Genomic DNA, 13,463 nt, shown 5'->3' on the forward strand with positions numbered 1-13,463 from the left:
CACCATAAATATTCACTTATCTTTGATGATCTTCATCAGAAGGCACTCCCAGGAATCCCAGTTCAACAATAAATGACTGATTTGTTCCATCAAGTCCATCATTTATGTCCAAATAGCCACTTATTGTTAGTGTGTTCAGCCCAGTAATCCATCTTCATGAGGCGCAGGCACTTTGTCCAGACAAAAACCCCAAAAGTTTTGTTACAGTCCCTTAGAAACATGTCAAACGATGTATGGAATCAATCGTTAGGATGTTTTTAACATAAAACAAACATCAATAACGTTCCAACCGGAGAATTCCTTTGTCTGAAGAAAAGCACTGGAACGAGAGGTAATTCTATCGGGAGCACGCATCATGAGACCAAGGCACTCTGCCAGACCACTGACTCAGAGGTCTCATGAGCCCCTCCTTTTCAGTAGAATCCTCATTCAAGTTTCTAAAGACGGTTGACATCTAGTGGAAGCGGTAGGAAGTGCAACTTTATCCATATCTCAATGTGTATTCGGTAGGCCAAGCTTTGAAAAACTACAAACCCCCAGATATCCCACTTCCTGGTCGGATTTTTCTCAGATTTTCACAGACATCATTCAAACAGTTTTAGAAACTTCAGAAACTGAGAAGCTCTGTTCTGGTGACTTTTTAAAAGGACATTCTACTCCAAAATGGAGGTAAAATAAAAGTATGCTGACACTGTTTAAAATATAATTTCCAACTCCAGAAACAAGCCCAATAACACATTCATAAAATTATTTGTTACAATTATTTAACATATTGGGCCATGTATATAGCCTATGCATTGTCCATATTATGAGGTATGCTATTGGCAATAAACATTATCACCTGTAGCCCAACTGATGCAGCAAAGCACAAATAAATAGGCTGAAGAATGGGGTTACCTATCTGCATTTACCCTATTGGGTTTAATCATTAGCCAGATCCCAAATGTGATCTTTTAACTAGTTTCTATCCTATAGATGCATTTTATGTCCCATAAAACATGCATAAACACAGTGAATAATAATGTAGGCCTACCTGTTAGGGTAACTGCCAACTGGGCTAGAACACTCTCTGCCTGTAATTCTCACAAACTTAATCACAATTTTTACTCCCCTGGTTGCCACGTCTCTTGCTCAACTAAAACTAGTATCTGTCTCATCACAATGTTTTAAGTCAATCCCTTTTAATTATTTTGAGGTAGTGTACCCCAAGCTACCCTAAAATTGAATGGTGTAACATTTAGCCCCACTCTCCCCTATGCACTCACTGCTAATTGTGGAGCGGTAACGTGTTTCACCACGCCGCTGCTAAAAATTCTGGGTTTAAAAATGGTGCAGTTTGCACATATTTAGGAGTTTAGAAATAAATAAAGTAGGAATTGAGAGCTGGGATCCCTTCTTTTTAACAAAGGCCACTGTTGGGTTGTAATTTGAAATTCTTGCTCCACCAGAAGTTAATGGTTTTTCACTCTGTCAGAACCTAACTCCATTAAAACTGCTGTTTTCGCGATTGCAAGAATTGTTGTGCATTGACTGCTTGTCAATATGCATGTTTCCCACCCTATGGCACTAGTAACTTGAAATGCACCAAGAGAGGAATATTTTTCTCACAAAGAAAACGCAACAACAAGCCCATTAGGTAAATAGATAAACTATTCTACTATGGTGTTATCAGATTTTTCTATGAATTACTTGTTTTGTTTGCAGAGGAAAAGTAAATGTGGGCTGTTATAGCATCTTCAAAGTGAGACTCAGCAGAAATATTTGTTCACGTTCCATATTTTTTGTTGTTGTGGCAGCAATGATTTTGCCATGGCACAGCGCCACAGCAAAGTGAGTACAGCGGTAATACTGTGCTATCATACCTGACTTTAAACACTTCATTGTGGATGTAGTTTTCAAAGGTCTTGCGGTACTCAGACTCCTCAGCCTCCTTCTTGAGCTGGGTGTCTGTTTTGGGGCAGGCACAGCAGCGGTTCCCTGGCCCAGACTCGTCTGTCTGGTTCCACTTTTGCTCCTCGTCAGTGTCCAGATGGGTAGGCACCCGCGACGGCAGCTTCATTCCTGCACACAGACAGAGAGAGAGATGGTTAGAATCCCAAACGTCACATCCCAACTGAATCCCACACGCAAAATAGTGGACCCTGAAACCCCCTTTTCAATGGTCAACAGACTATGAGATCATTTGATATGATTGATCAACCTTTCCGTAACTATAATATGAAGTAAACCTCTGAATAATTAACAATCCTCTGTCTCACCTTTTTGACAGTAGTCAAACTTGTAGAGGTCGCTGTCCTCGGGCTGCTGCTGACAGAACACCAGGTAGTGAGTGATGTTGCCATTGGCGTCCGTGGGGGGCTTCCACTTCAGGATGATCTGAGAGGACGAGTTGGATGATGAGATGGGGTCCAGCGGCACCGACGGCTCTAAAACACAACATGGTTAAAGTAGGGTTGGTTGTCATACTAGCGGGTTGGTACCTATTGGCGGATCGCCACTAGTTTCTCTAGACTTTGGTTAACAGCAAAAGACAAATTACTTGAGTTAAAGCTTGCAAGCTAGAGACACTGTTTTATGCATTTGTTGGGCCACAAGATTTGAGATGTAGTAGATTAGAATGTTGTAAGGAACGGAGGATTGTTTGTGACTCACTGGTGGCATTGGTGCGGACGTAGATGATCTCACTCTTGGCCCCGAGGACCTGGTGTTCATCTGAGGCGGAGAGCTGGGTCTTGACCATGATGGCGTACTGGGTATAGGGTTTCATAGTATGGATGAGGTAGCCAGGCTCTCCCTGCTCCTTCCCCTCCGAGGCCCGGGGTGGAGGGTCTATGTCAGCTATCACCCAGCTGTTAGAGCCACACGCATCCTGGCCATCAAACTCTGTCACATTCTTATAGGGCCTGGAGAAGGAAGGGGACACACAAATACTCAATAGTAGAAATATACCCTAAGCCAAGTCAAACTACGTCACATTATTTTAGCGTCTGGAAGGGCGGGACACACACACACACACACACACATTACTACATTCTTGGGAAGAGACTTGGATTCAAAACGATGACAGGAGAGTGGCCTAATTACGCACATCCAAAAGTAGAAAGTGGCAGCTACCATTCATAGTCGATACAGCCGCTAACAAAATGCCCACTACTAGCCCCTTCTTAAATAAAGAAGAATCATTCAATGCTAGAGCTACAGTAAGACCCATCGCATTCTTATACTGTAGGAGATGAGAGAGAGACTAATTCAATATTCACATATTCAGTTCTACAGCAAAGAAATGCAACCAGGACACCTATTCACATGGTGTGGTATAAGCTTTCTGAAGAGTAATGCAAAGAGAAGAGAATAGCCATTTACTCATACTGTACACCACATGCTGATCGATGCTTCTAAAACAGCATGTTTTATTCAGAAAAAGACACCTGTTCTGTTCTTTGATACAGCTAAGAAGTATATACTGTGTTGGGAGCTTAAATAATGACACGGTATGTCCGTCTTACAATACTGCTTACCGGCACGTCCATCACACAGTACTTCTACCTCTTTCTGAATGTATTTGTGTTTATTCTTAATTTATATGTGTTCATGTTTTTCTACCTACAATACCCTTGCCATAGACTAGCGTCTGCTCCAGGGGTGTCTATCAAGCTGCCTCACCTTACAGAAACAGATGACAGGTTCCTTCCCTGTGGGCCATTCTGGCTCAGACAAGGGTACTAATTTACTTTCAGTACAGTACACCTCTAGGTATTTATGTATTAATGTATTGCTTCCTACTTACGCCTCTTTGTAGAGGACCATGAAGCCTAGTAGGTCTCTGAAGTCAGGAGGCCAGAAGGGTTCCCACTTGATGAGGATCTTGTCTGACTGCGTGCGCACCGTGGTGAACTTCAGCACCTGGTTCTCACCTGGAGACCAACAACAGAGACAGACAGACATCAGCCAAGGGAGGAGTGATCAGGGCAAATGAGGGAGGTGAGAGAATAGCAATATTGTAGAAGAGGTAAAGATGATAACAACTAGATTCCTTTCCCTATGGCTTCCACATGGTGTGAACAGTGGACTTTAGACACAGTGAACTTTAGACATAGTTTCAGGCTTTTATTCTGAAAAATGAGCGAGAATGATCACATCGCGTCAGTGGACAGCTGGGTGTCCTTAGATTTTTGCATGCGCGAGCAGCTTGGAGCAGACCTTTTCTCTCTCTCTATCCTATTGAAAAAAATACGTTGTGGATTACTGAACAAAACACACAAACCAAATGGAGGTTTTTGGATATAAAAATAATTTTTAGAGAAAAAACCCAACATTTATTGTGTAACAGAGTCTCATGAACATCCGAAGATCATCAAAGGTAAGCGATTCATGTGATTGCTTTTCTGACTTTCGTGACCAATCTACTTTGCTGCCAGCTGTTTGTAATGTTTTGTCTGCTGAGAGAGCTGTCCTAACATAAACGCTTGGTTTGCTTTCGCTGTAAAGTTTTTTTGAAATCTGACACGCCAGGTGGATTAACAAGCTGTGTTTTGGTATATTGCACTTGTGATTTCATGAAAATTAAATATTTGTAGTAATTTAATTTGAATTTGGCGCTCTGCAATTCAGCGGATGTTGACAAAAATGATCCCGCTAAAGGGATCGGTGCGCCAAGAAGTTAAGTCAATGTTAACTGTAAGTAACCTTTGACTAATAGCGGCTACTACATATATTATTTTTAGCGTCTACTACATATTAATAGTATTATATTTTTTGTCTAAAGTGTTGTCTGATCTTACAGGAGGCCTGGTCTCCATTGGTCCTGCCGGCGATTTCATTCTTGATGTCTCTCCCCTTGGTGCCCGTCACCTCCTCCATCTTGCGGATCTCAGACATGCACAGCTTGGCGTTGTGAAGGAAGAACATGCGCCCCTGAAGGATGGTCAGGTTGTGTTTGTTCCAGTCCCACAGCTGACGCAGGTTCTGGTTGTCAAGCGCGTAGAACGAGTAGTTCCTGAAAAGGTACACGTAGAGAGCGGTTGAGAAAATGAACAAACTAGTCAGTCTGTAAGACCTAAGAAAAATCTGATATGGCAGTAGAAATTTAAAATATATATATATATATATAATAATCTGCAAACTGGTCTATGCTCCCAAGTACTGTTTTAATTTGGACAATGTTCCAACGAAAAAATCTGAAATGGTACCCTTTCCCTATATAGTGCACACTACCCGAGACCTACCCATCTTGGGTCAGCATCTCTCCACGGATGATGTGTAGCTTGCGGAGGAAGGAGAGAGAGACAAGGGCATAGGCTCTCTTGATGGTCAGGTAGCCTGTTATCTCCTCCAGCTGACCCAGGTTAGCCTCCAGCTCTGCTGCTATGTTGTCTGATGGAGAGAGGGGAAACAGACAGTCAGTTCGCATTGGTAGTGGGTCTGTGAGTTCCAATTACTTTCAATGTAAAGCCTTTTGAGCACCTGACAAAAAAATCACTAAGAGAGTCTGTTAAGTGACTCTATAATATACTAGGTAGGTGAGGATTGGTTGGAAGGTGTGGATGAGGAGGTATTGAAGTGGTAGGTGTATACTGTACTCACTCCCTCCACGGATCTTGATGATCAGGCTGCCGTTGAGCACAGTGCATCCTCTCAGAGCCTGGGCTGCTGTCACAGAGTCCACTGTCTTCAGCCCTGTACACATCTTAGGACACAGCCCCGCACACGGGGTACAGGTCAACCTGCAGAGAGAAAGACACACACAGACACTGGTTATGGTCCACTGCCACACACTCATAACACATGGTGTCACCTCACAACAAGCTAGCTGATAAGGACATTTCATTCATCCTAGCAAAGGCATGAAATAACGGTGGTCTGTGTGATCAAAATCAGTGTCGTCAAGTTTGAGACATTTCTCAAAAGATGCCAAAACCCCAAGAGGCACTGATTGTTTTTACAGCCCCACTGCACTACTCAGGAGGTGAACAACGTCCCCAGAACACAAACACTTTCTCCTGTCTACCTCTATATCACCATATACCAGTGGTCACCAATCGGTCGATCACGGCATTCCTAGTCAATCACCAAACATTTCTGTAAAAAAAAAAACAGACGATAGAGCCTTGCGTTCTTATTTTTTCATTAGTTTTGTAGTAAGTGTACTTGATTCAGCAGCCCTAGCACCAGGAAGGCAAAGTGTTTCCATTTTTAACCATTTCATGTGTCTTTTAGGTAGAACTCTGCCTACCCGGAAAGCCCAGAGAGCAAATCAAGTGCACCTCTCGGCCTACCATTGGCCAATCAGATAGCTCAAATCACTGTGTCTGCAATGTTTCCTTGGGCCATAGACTGTAAAAAGAAGCACAGCAAAGCCATAAGTTGGTGTGGAGTCCTGCAGCCGATGACGCCTTCTGTATACTGAAGGGGCATTTCACCGCCACCCGTTGCAGAAAATCCAGATTCTACGCTGCCCTTTGTGGTGGAGGTGGACACTTCAGAAATGGGCATGGGGGCCGTCCTGTCCCAACGTCAAGGTAACCCACAGACATGTATCCATGTGCATACTACAACAACAACAAAAAACGGTCTCCTGCAGAAAGGGACTATGACGTCAGTGACCGGGAGCTCTTGGCGGTGAAGAAGGCATTAGAGGAGTGGGGAGACTTGCTGGAGGCCGCCAAGGAAGCATTTCTCTTCCTCATCGACCATCGGAACCTGGAGTACATACGGACAGCGAGGGGGCTGAACCAGCGCCAAGCAAGGTGGGCCCCATTCTTCACTAGACCTTGTCATATAGGCCAGGTTCAAAGAACATCAAAGCCGATGCCCTGTCCTGTTTTGATTATCTTCATGTTTCTTATTATTAAACTCATCTTCTGCACCCGCTTCCTGACACCCTGTGTATATGTTATAGAAATGTATCAATATTTATCTTTACAAATTTGCTATGACATTGCCTATGAATATATGAACAACTTTGGATTTCACCCCCGTCTCATAATCGAATGGTTTAGACCGTTTGAATGTTTTGATGACTTTGGAGTGAGCTTCTCTTCTTCAAGATCTCCTGCTTGGGCCATGCTGTGTGGGTTGCAAAAGTGACTGATGTCCTCATTATGAAAGTATATACTTTACCCGGTATATCTAAAAATGACAACTGATTGTTTCAAGCAAAACTACCAAAACTATTGCTGATGTTGAACCTGAACAATCGAAATGAAATCGAATGTATAGCCAGATGAGTTGTCTCCGGGGGTAGTTTAGGCTTCATTTATTCTGGTAAAACACCATTTTCAACAGGGCATTTGATAAAAATAACCTTGCAAATTACATTGGTTGTCACTCAACTAATAAAGCCTATTATTGTGCAACTCATTATACAAACATTTTGAATGCTGAAGGTTACCCGCAGATGTGCCAGGTCAGGAATAAGCCTACCCCTTGTTGGTCAGCGTGCGAAGCTGCGCAGAGTGTGGACATTTTGACTAGGCTACTAATATTGAATGCAGAACGACTTGTAGATCAATGACTCAACACAATTACATGCTAAGTTCAACACAGAAGGAGAGGACTTAGTATTATCCTGCAGGTATAGTAAAACCCCATTTTCTCCCTAATTTCGTGGTATCCAATTCGTAGTTACAGTCTTGTCCCATCGCTGCAACTCCCCTACGGACTCGGGAGAGGCGAAGGTCGAGAGCCATGCATCCTCCGAAACACGACCCTGCCAAGCCACACTGCTTCTTGACACACTGCTCCCTTAACCCGTTAGCCAGCCACACCAATATGTCGGAGGAAACACTGTCCATCTGGTGACCGAAGTCAGCTTACAGGCACACGGCTCGCCACAAGAAGTCACTAAAGCGCGATGGGACAAGGAAATCCCAGCCAGTCAAATCCTCCTTTAACTCAGACAACACCGGGCAAATTGTGCGACACCTCATGGGTCTCCCGGTCACGGCCAGCTGTGTCCGGGAGACTGTAGTGACACCTTACCCTGCTGTGCCACTCGGGAGGCCGGGAAGATATAGTAAATTGAGCAAAAACATTTTGAACTGGCAATTCGTAACGTTTGAACCGATTTCCTGACCGATACATTCTACAATTGGATGGGTTTTGAGTCCCGCCGACCGATGTACTCATATCTCAAACATGTAAACAGGGACCCGATGTACTCATATCTCAAACATGTAAACAGGGGACTGATGCGTGTTGGTGAATCGTTAAACCCCTAGTAAACGGCTGTCATGTTATAGATCTAAGACTTACGCGGTAGAGTTGATGGTGGTGTACCCTGAGGGGCACTCTGGGATGCAGGCTTTGTTGTGGATGACGTACTCATGGCAGTCGCTGCTCTTTCCATTCTTGCACTGGTTGTGGAGGTCCTGGCAGAAGGAGAGAGAGACGCAGCGCCAGCCCTTGAAGATGTAGTATCCCTGGGGACAGTGGTCCACACAGGTGTCCTGGTGCTGGAGGTTCTGGCAGGCCACACAGCTGCTGGCTTTGCCTGCCTCCAAGCAGCCTCCCAGGCACTGGTCGTGGCAGCAGTGGCCATGCTGGGTACAGGCCCGATGCTTACAGGTGGAGGGACACACTGTGGAGGGAGAATGAGTGGGGGTGGGAGAGCGAGAGGGATGATGGTTAGAGTTCAAACTCAATACAGGGGGCTGTCTGAATTCAGTCTTGAAACGGCTCAGACTGTAGATATCACTAACATCTGGATCAAATATATTACCCGGTCTCCCTGAGTAAAAAGCATCCCCCCAAATGAGTTGACTCACACCCAAATGATTGCAGAGGTGCTGACTAACGGAGAGTAAACTGCATCAAAAGAAAGTCACACGATATACAATTGAAGCCAGAAGTTTACATACACCTTAGCAAAATATATTTAAACTCAGTTTTTCACAATTCCTGACATTTAATCCCAGTAAAAATTCCCCATCCTAGGTCAGTTAGGATCAACAGTTTATTTTAAGAATGTGAAATGTCAGAATAATAGTAGGGAATGATTTATTTCAGCTTTTATTTCTTTCATCACATTCCCAATGGGTCAGAAGTTTACATACACTCATTAAGTATTTGGTAGCATTGCCTTTACATTTCTTAACTTGGGTCAAACGTTTCGAGTAAGCCTTCCACAAGCTTCCCACAATAATTTGGGTGAATTTTGGCCCATTCCTCCTGACAGAGCTGGTGTAACTGAGTCAGGTTTGTAGGCCTCCTTGCTCACACATGCTTTTTCAGTTCTGCCCACAAATGTTCTAGGGGATTGAGGTCAGGGCTTTGTGATGGCCACTCCAATACATTGACTTGCTTGTCCTTCAGCCATTTTGCCACAATTTTGGAAGTATGCTTAGGGTCATTGTCCATTTGGAAGACTAATTTGCAACCAAGCTTTGTGAAGTGCACCAGTCCCTCCTGCAGCAAAGCAGCCCCAGAAAATGATGTTGCCACCCCCGTGCTTCACGGTTGGCTTGCAAGCCTCCCCCTTTTCCTCTAAACATAACGAGTGTCATTATGGCCAAACAGTTCTATGGAGGACATTTATCCAAAAAGTATGATCTTTGTCCCCATGTGCAGTAGCAAACCGTAGTCTGGCGGTTTTTATGGCGGTTTTGGAGCAGTGGCTTCTTCCTTGCTGAGCGGCCTTCGAGGTTATGTCGATATAGGGCTCGTTTTACTGTGGATATAGATACTTTTGTACCTGTTTCCTACAGCATCTTCACAAGGCCCTTTGCTGTTGTTCAAACAGTTTTTAGAAACGTCAGAGTGTTTGCTATCCAATACTACTAATAATATGCATATATTGGCATCTGGGACAGAGTAGCAGGCAGTTTACTCTGGGCACCTTATTCATTAGAGCTTCTCAATACTGCCCCCGTCACCAAGCAGTTAACAGAAGCTTCTAAAGCCATGACATAATTTTCTGGAATTTTCCAAGCTGTTTAAAAGGCAGTCAACTTAGTGTATGTAAACTTCTGACCCACTGGAATTGTGACACAGTGAATTGTAAGTGAAATAATCTGTCTGTAAACAATTGTTGGAAAAATTACTTGTGTCATGCACAAAGTAGATGTCCTAACCGACTTGCCAAAAATATAGTTTGTTAACAAGAAAATTGTGGAGTGGTTGAAAAACAAGTTTTAATGACTCCAACCTAAGTGTTTGTAAACTTCCGACTTGAACTGTATATGGGAATTTCCACCGAAAAGGCCCAATGAGCACTAACATGTGAAGTTAATAGGAGCATTCCAAATTGGGTGTGAAAGCTAAGAGTCTATATTTTGGGGAAATGAAGGCATAGATAACATTTTCAACCATTTTCCATGTTAGAAACTTGGCATCAGTAAAGGATTTGATTTCTGGGCAAATGGGTCTTCTCGAAAAAGTCAAGGTATTAGAAAAACATCAAAACACAATGTTGACGTAAAGAACGCTGCCAACTAATATCAACACTAGATTTAGTTTGAGAATTTGTTTGCCTTCTGTAAGTTTAAGAAATACTGCCTTGTAATTTCGTTACCAAAAACACACATATAGATTTTATATATTCTCTCGCTCGTGAGGGAGGATAATGAAAGTTCACAGAAGTAACACGTAAAGGTAGCTCAATTAGTTCGTGATTTTACTGATAAAGTTTGAATCACTATAAACAAACTCATAATTCTATTACCAACCTGTAACGGAACAATAAACAAATCTGTAACGGAATTACTGCAACTGAATCGGCCACAATGGGAAATCATAATAGTCACAAACTACAGTTGGGTTATCTGCTACTGTCCTCCTACTCCGCATACTGTTATGTTCAGCTCGTAAATGTTTTCTTTGTCTTTCTGTCGTCTGGTGGTCAAACCAAGAGTTAAAACAGCCCGTCTGAACAACCCCTCCCCCTTGCTCGCTCTTTCTCCAGTTAAATGTCACCGCTCCCAACTCTTACTGACACCAACGAATGAGCCCCGTTTCTTTCCATTTATTGTGGCCAGCATCGTCACCCACTGAGCACCGACCTAACACCGGACATCGAAAGTAGTTGAAATTTGGTCAGTCCACCCTGGCCTTGATGATACCGTCCACAGGTGGACCGGACTGGACCAAATCTAAACCGATCATAGAAGTATGTTTCAACAGTTTGGATAGCACAGTACAGTAGATTACAGTAAAATACAATACAGTAGAGTACAGTACATTGTACTGTACTATACTGAATTATACTGCACATAACTCTACCCTACTCTGCTGTATTGCACTGCACTGTACTCTACTATGCAGTACTGCCTTACACTGTGTTGTCCAAACTTGTGAAACATGAGAATGACATTCATATCCATAATTATGCATTTCGGTGTAGTATAGATCAGGGACTCATTATGTCATTCCGTTATCATAATGCCTTTACCGGGTGTAAATGCACTTCACTTACTGTAGTTCAATAATAGCTGACATTCAATTATTTTTTTCGTCTTTGAATCTGAATTCGGAGCAGATATTTAAGTTATATAAAATAAAAAAAACATGATCGCATAAAAACATGGTGATTTTACTGTCTTTCCGGTACCAAAGTTCGCAACTGCACAATTCCACTAAATTCATTTTTGTAAAATCTTCAGTGAAAATTGTTAAGCATGGTACTTGTGCATTGTGTTGTATGGTTAGCTAAACTTTCACACTATTGCAGTGTTTACCTCAGCCATACAGCTGATCTCACTCCTACTATTGGAACAATACAGCTCTTCTAACCAACAATAGCTAGAAACCGAAAGTGTGGAATTTGTGTCAGTTACATTTAATTTATTCCGGGGGGAAACCACCCATGGATCTCTCCAGACAGCCTTCCCAAAGTCCAGGGTGGATCACCTCTGAGCCAGAATATCTCTTTGCTGTGTTTCTAGGTAACGCTGGGGGGATATAGGCAGACAGCGGTTAGGATCTGGGTCCCGGTCCAGGCTGGGCTCCCGGTACCAGTAACCGGAGATGGCCCAGCAGCACTGCTGGGAGTCACCTGCTCCCTGTGCTGACACCGGCCCGCCATGGAGACAGACATCCCAGACGGAACAATGTGAGGGGATTTGAGAGGCTGCTGTATAAAAGCTGTGTGTCTGTCCCACGTGTTTGGCAAGCAGAAGAGACATGAGCTGCCTGGGTCCAACTCAAACAACCACAGCATTCTTTTACAACAGAATGGAAGTGGGAGGGGTGGGGACAAAACACTAAACCCAAAAATAGAGAAGGAGGAGAAAGTGAGAGACAGTGCTGAGGAAGGAGGTTAGCGGTTTCTGACTCTGGGATCCAGGCTCTCGATCCAGGCTCTGGGGTGGAAACGTCAGGGTCCTGTATGCATGGCTGCCTGCTAGCCAGTGCCCTCTGGAGGGAGGGAGCCTCAAACGCACCCTGACCGTTACCACACCACGGGCTAACAGAAGGGAGCAACACAGAAGGAAGTAACTGGCAAATGAGGAGGAGAGGAAGCTGCTGTCATCTGTTCTGTTGTAACTATTACTAATTCTGCTATTTTTTACAGGTCTGTTTACTACTACTACAGTGTATCTGTTTAAGTGAACAGTGCATGTCAGTGGCCCTATGTTATATGAGAGAGTCCAATGGATGGAGAGAGTTGAAGGAGCTTAAGTGTGTATTTGATCAGCAGCGTTAAAGTGAGGGGCCTGAAAGAGGGGACGACAAGTATAATGTACCACCCCACCATAAGCCAAAAACAGTCACAATACATTTGGACCGCTCATAGGCCATCGGCACACAAAGGACATCCACATTCCTGCTTCTCATTGAGCTGGTCTGGCATGAACAAAGCTAGGCTGGACTGGGAAGTGGTATAGGCCTGGTCTGAGCTGGGATGGGGTTGGGGCTGGACAGGGCTAAAGTTTTGCAGATGAGAAATCCAGCTGTCTGGCCTGACAGAGGCCCAGAGAAAACCACCACACCACAGAGAGTATCTCACTCTCTCCCAGTTGCATATAGCACCTGCCTGGTGGGATGACCCCTTTCTAACAACAACCTAGTTCACAGTCAGAGCTCCCTGGTCCCCAGCCATGGTAAAAAATAACCCGCCTCAGCTCGGCTCAGACACTACACAACCAGTCCATAAACAGTGTCAAAACAACCTGCATCACAACTTCCACATATCTAAACATGGAAGCAGGACTTTCAGCTCTCCGCTAGTTACACAACTTAAAGATCCTTTGCTTTAGGTTTTCTTCACGAGGGAGTCAGACAGTAAACATACCACTTTACTCCACAAAGTTCATCCTGACTGACTATATCCCCCTCCTGTTTATTCTACTAATGCCCATTACTTTAACAAAGTGATACACAACAACATTACCTGTGGCTCAGGTCTGGTCCAGTCACCACAACAACCACAATAACACATGGTTATCTGCACACGTTCAGATTCGCCTAACCCATGTCTTCAAACAGAAATCCTGGTTAAAAATGTACTATAAGCTTAATTCCAGTGA

The 13,463-nt window shown here is 43.7% G+C and overlaps 1 protein-coding gene across 1 annotated transcript in view; it reads right to left on the minus strand.

Annotated features, from left to right (window-relative positions):
- LOC112251212 (insulin receptor) overlaps positions 1 to 13,463 on the minus strand; it is a 121,273-nt gene that overhangs the window by 24,090 nt on the left and 83,720 nt on the right. Inside the window, exons 3-10 of the mRNA XM_024422064.2 lie at positions 8,254 to 8,578; positions 5,584 to 5,723; positions 5,226 to 5,373; positions 4,782 to 4,996; positions 3,788 to 3,914; positions 2,653 to 2,903; positions 2,259 to 2,426; positions 1,863 to 2,061 (exon numbers count right to left, since the gene is read on the minus strand). Coding sequence (XP_024277832.1) covers positions 1,863 to 2,061; positions 2,259 to 2,426; positions 2,653 to 2,903; positions 3,788 to 3,914; positions 4,782 to 4,996; positions 5,226 to 5,373; positions 5,584 to 5,723; positions 8,254 to 8,578 — 1,573 coding nt within the window. The remainder of the gene's footprint in view (positions 1 to 1,862; positions 2,062 to 2,258; positions 2,427 to 2,652; positions 2,904 to 3,787; positions 3,915 to 4,781; positions 4,997 to 5,225; positions 5,374 to 5,583; positions 5,724 to 8,253; positions 8,579 to 13,463) is intronic.

This window comes from Oncorhynchus tshawytscha, linkage group LG01, assembly GCF_018296145.1.
Source record: "Oncorhynchus tshawytscha isolate Ot180627B linkage group LG01, Otsh_v2.0, whole genome shotgun sequence".
Lineage (NCBI taxonomy): Eukaryota > Metazoa > Chordata > Actinopteri > Salmoniformes > Salmonidae > Oncorhynchus > Oncorhynchus tshawytscha.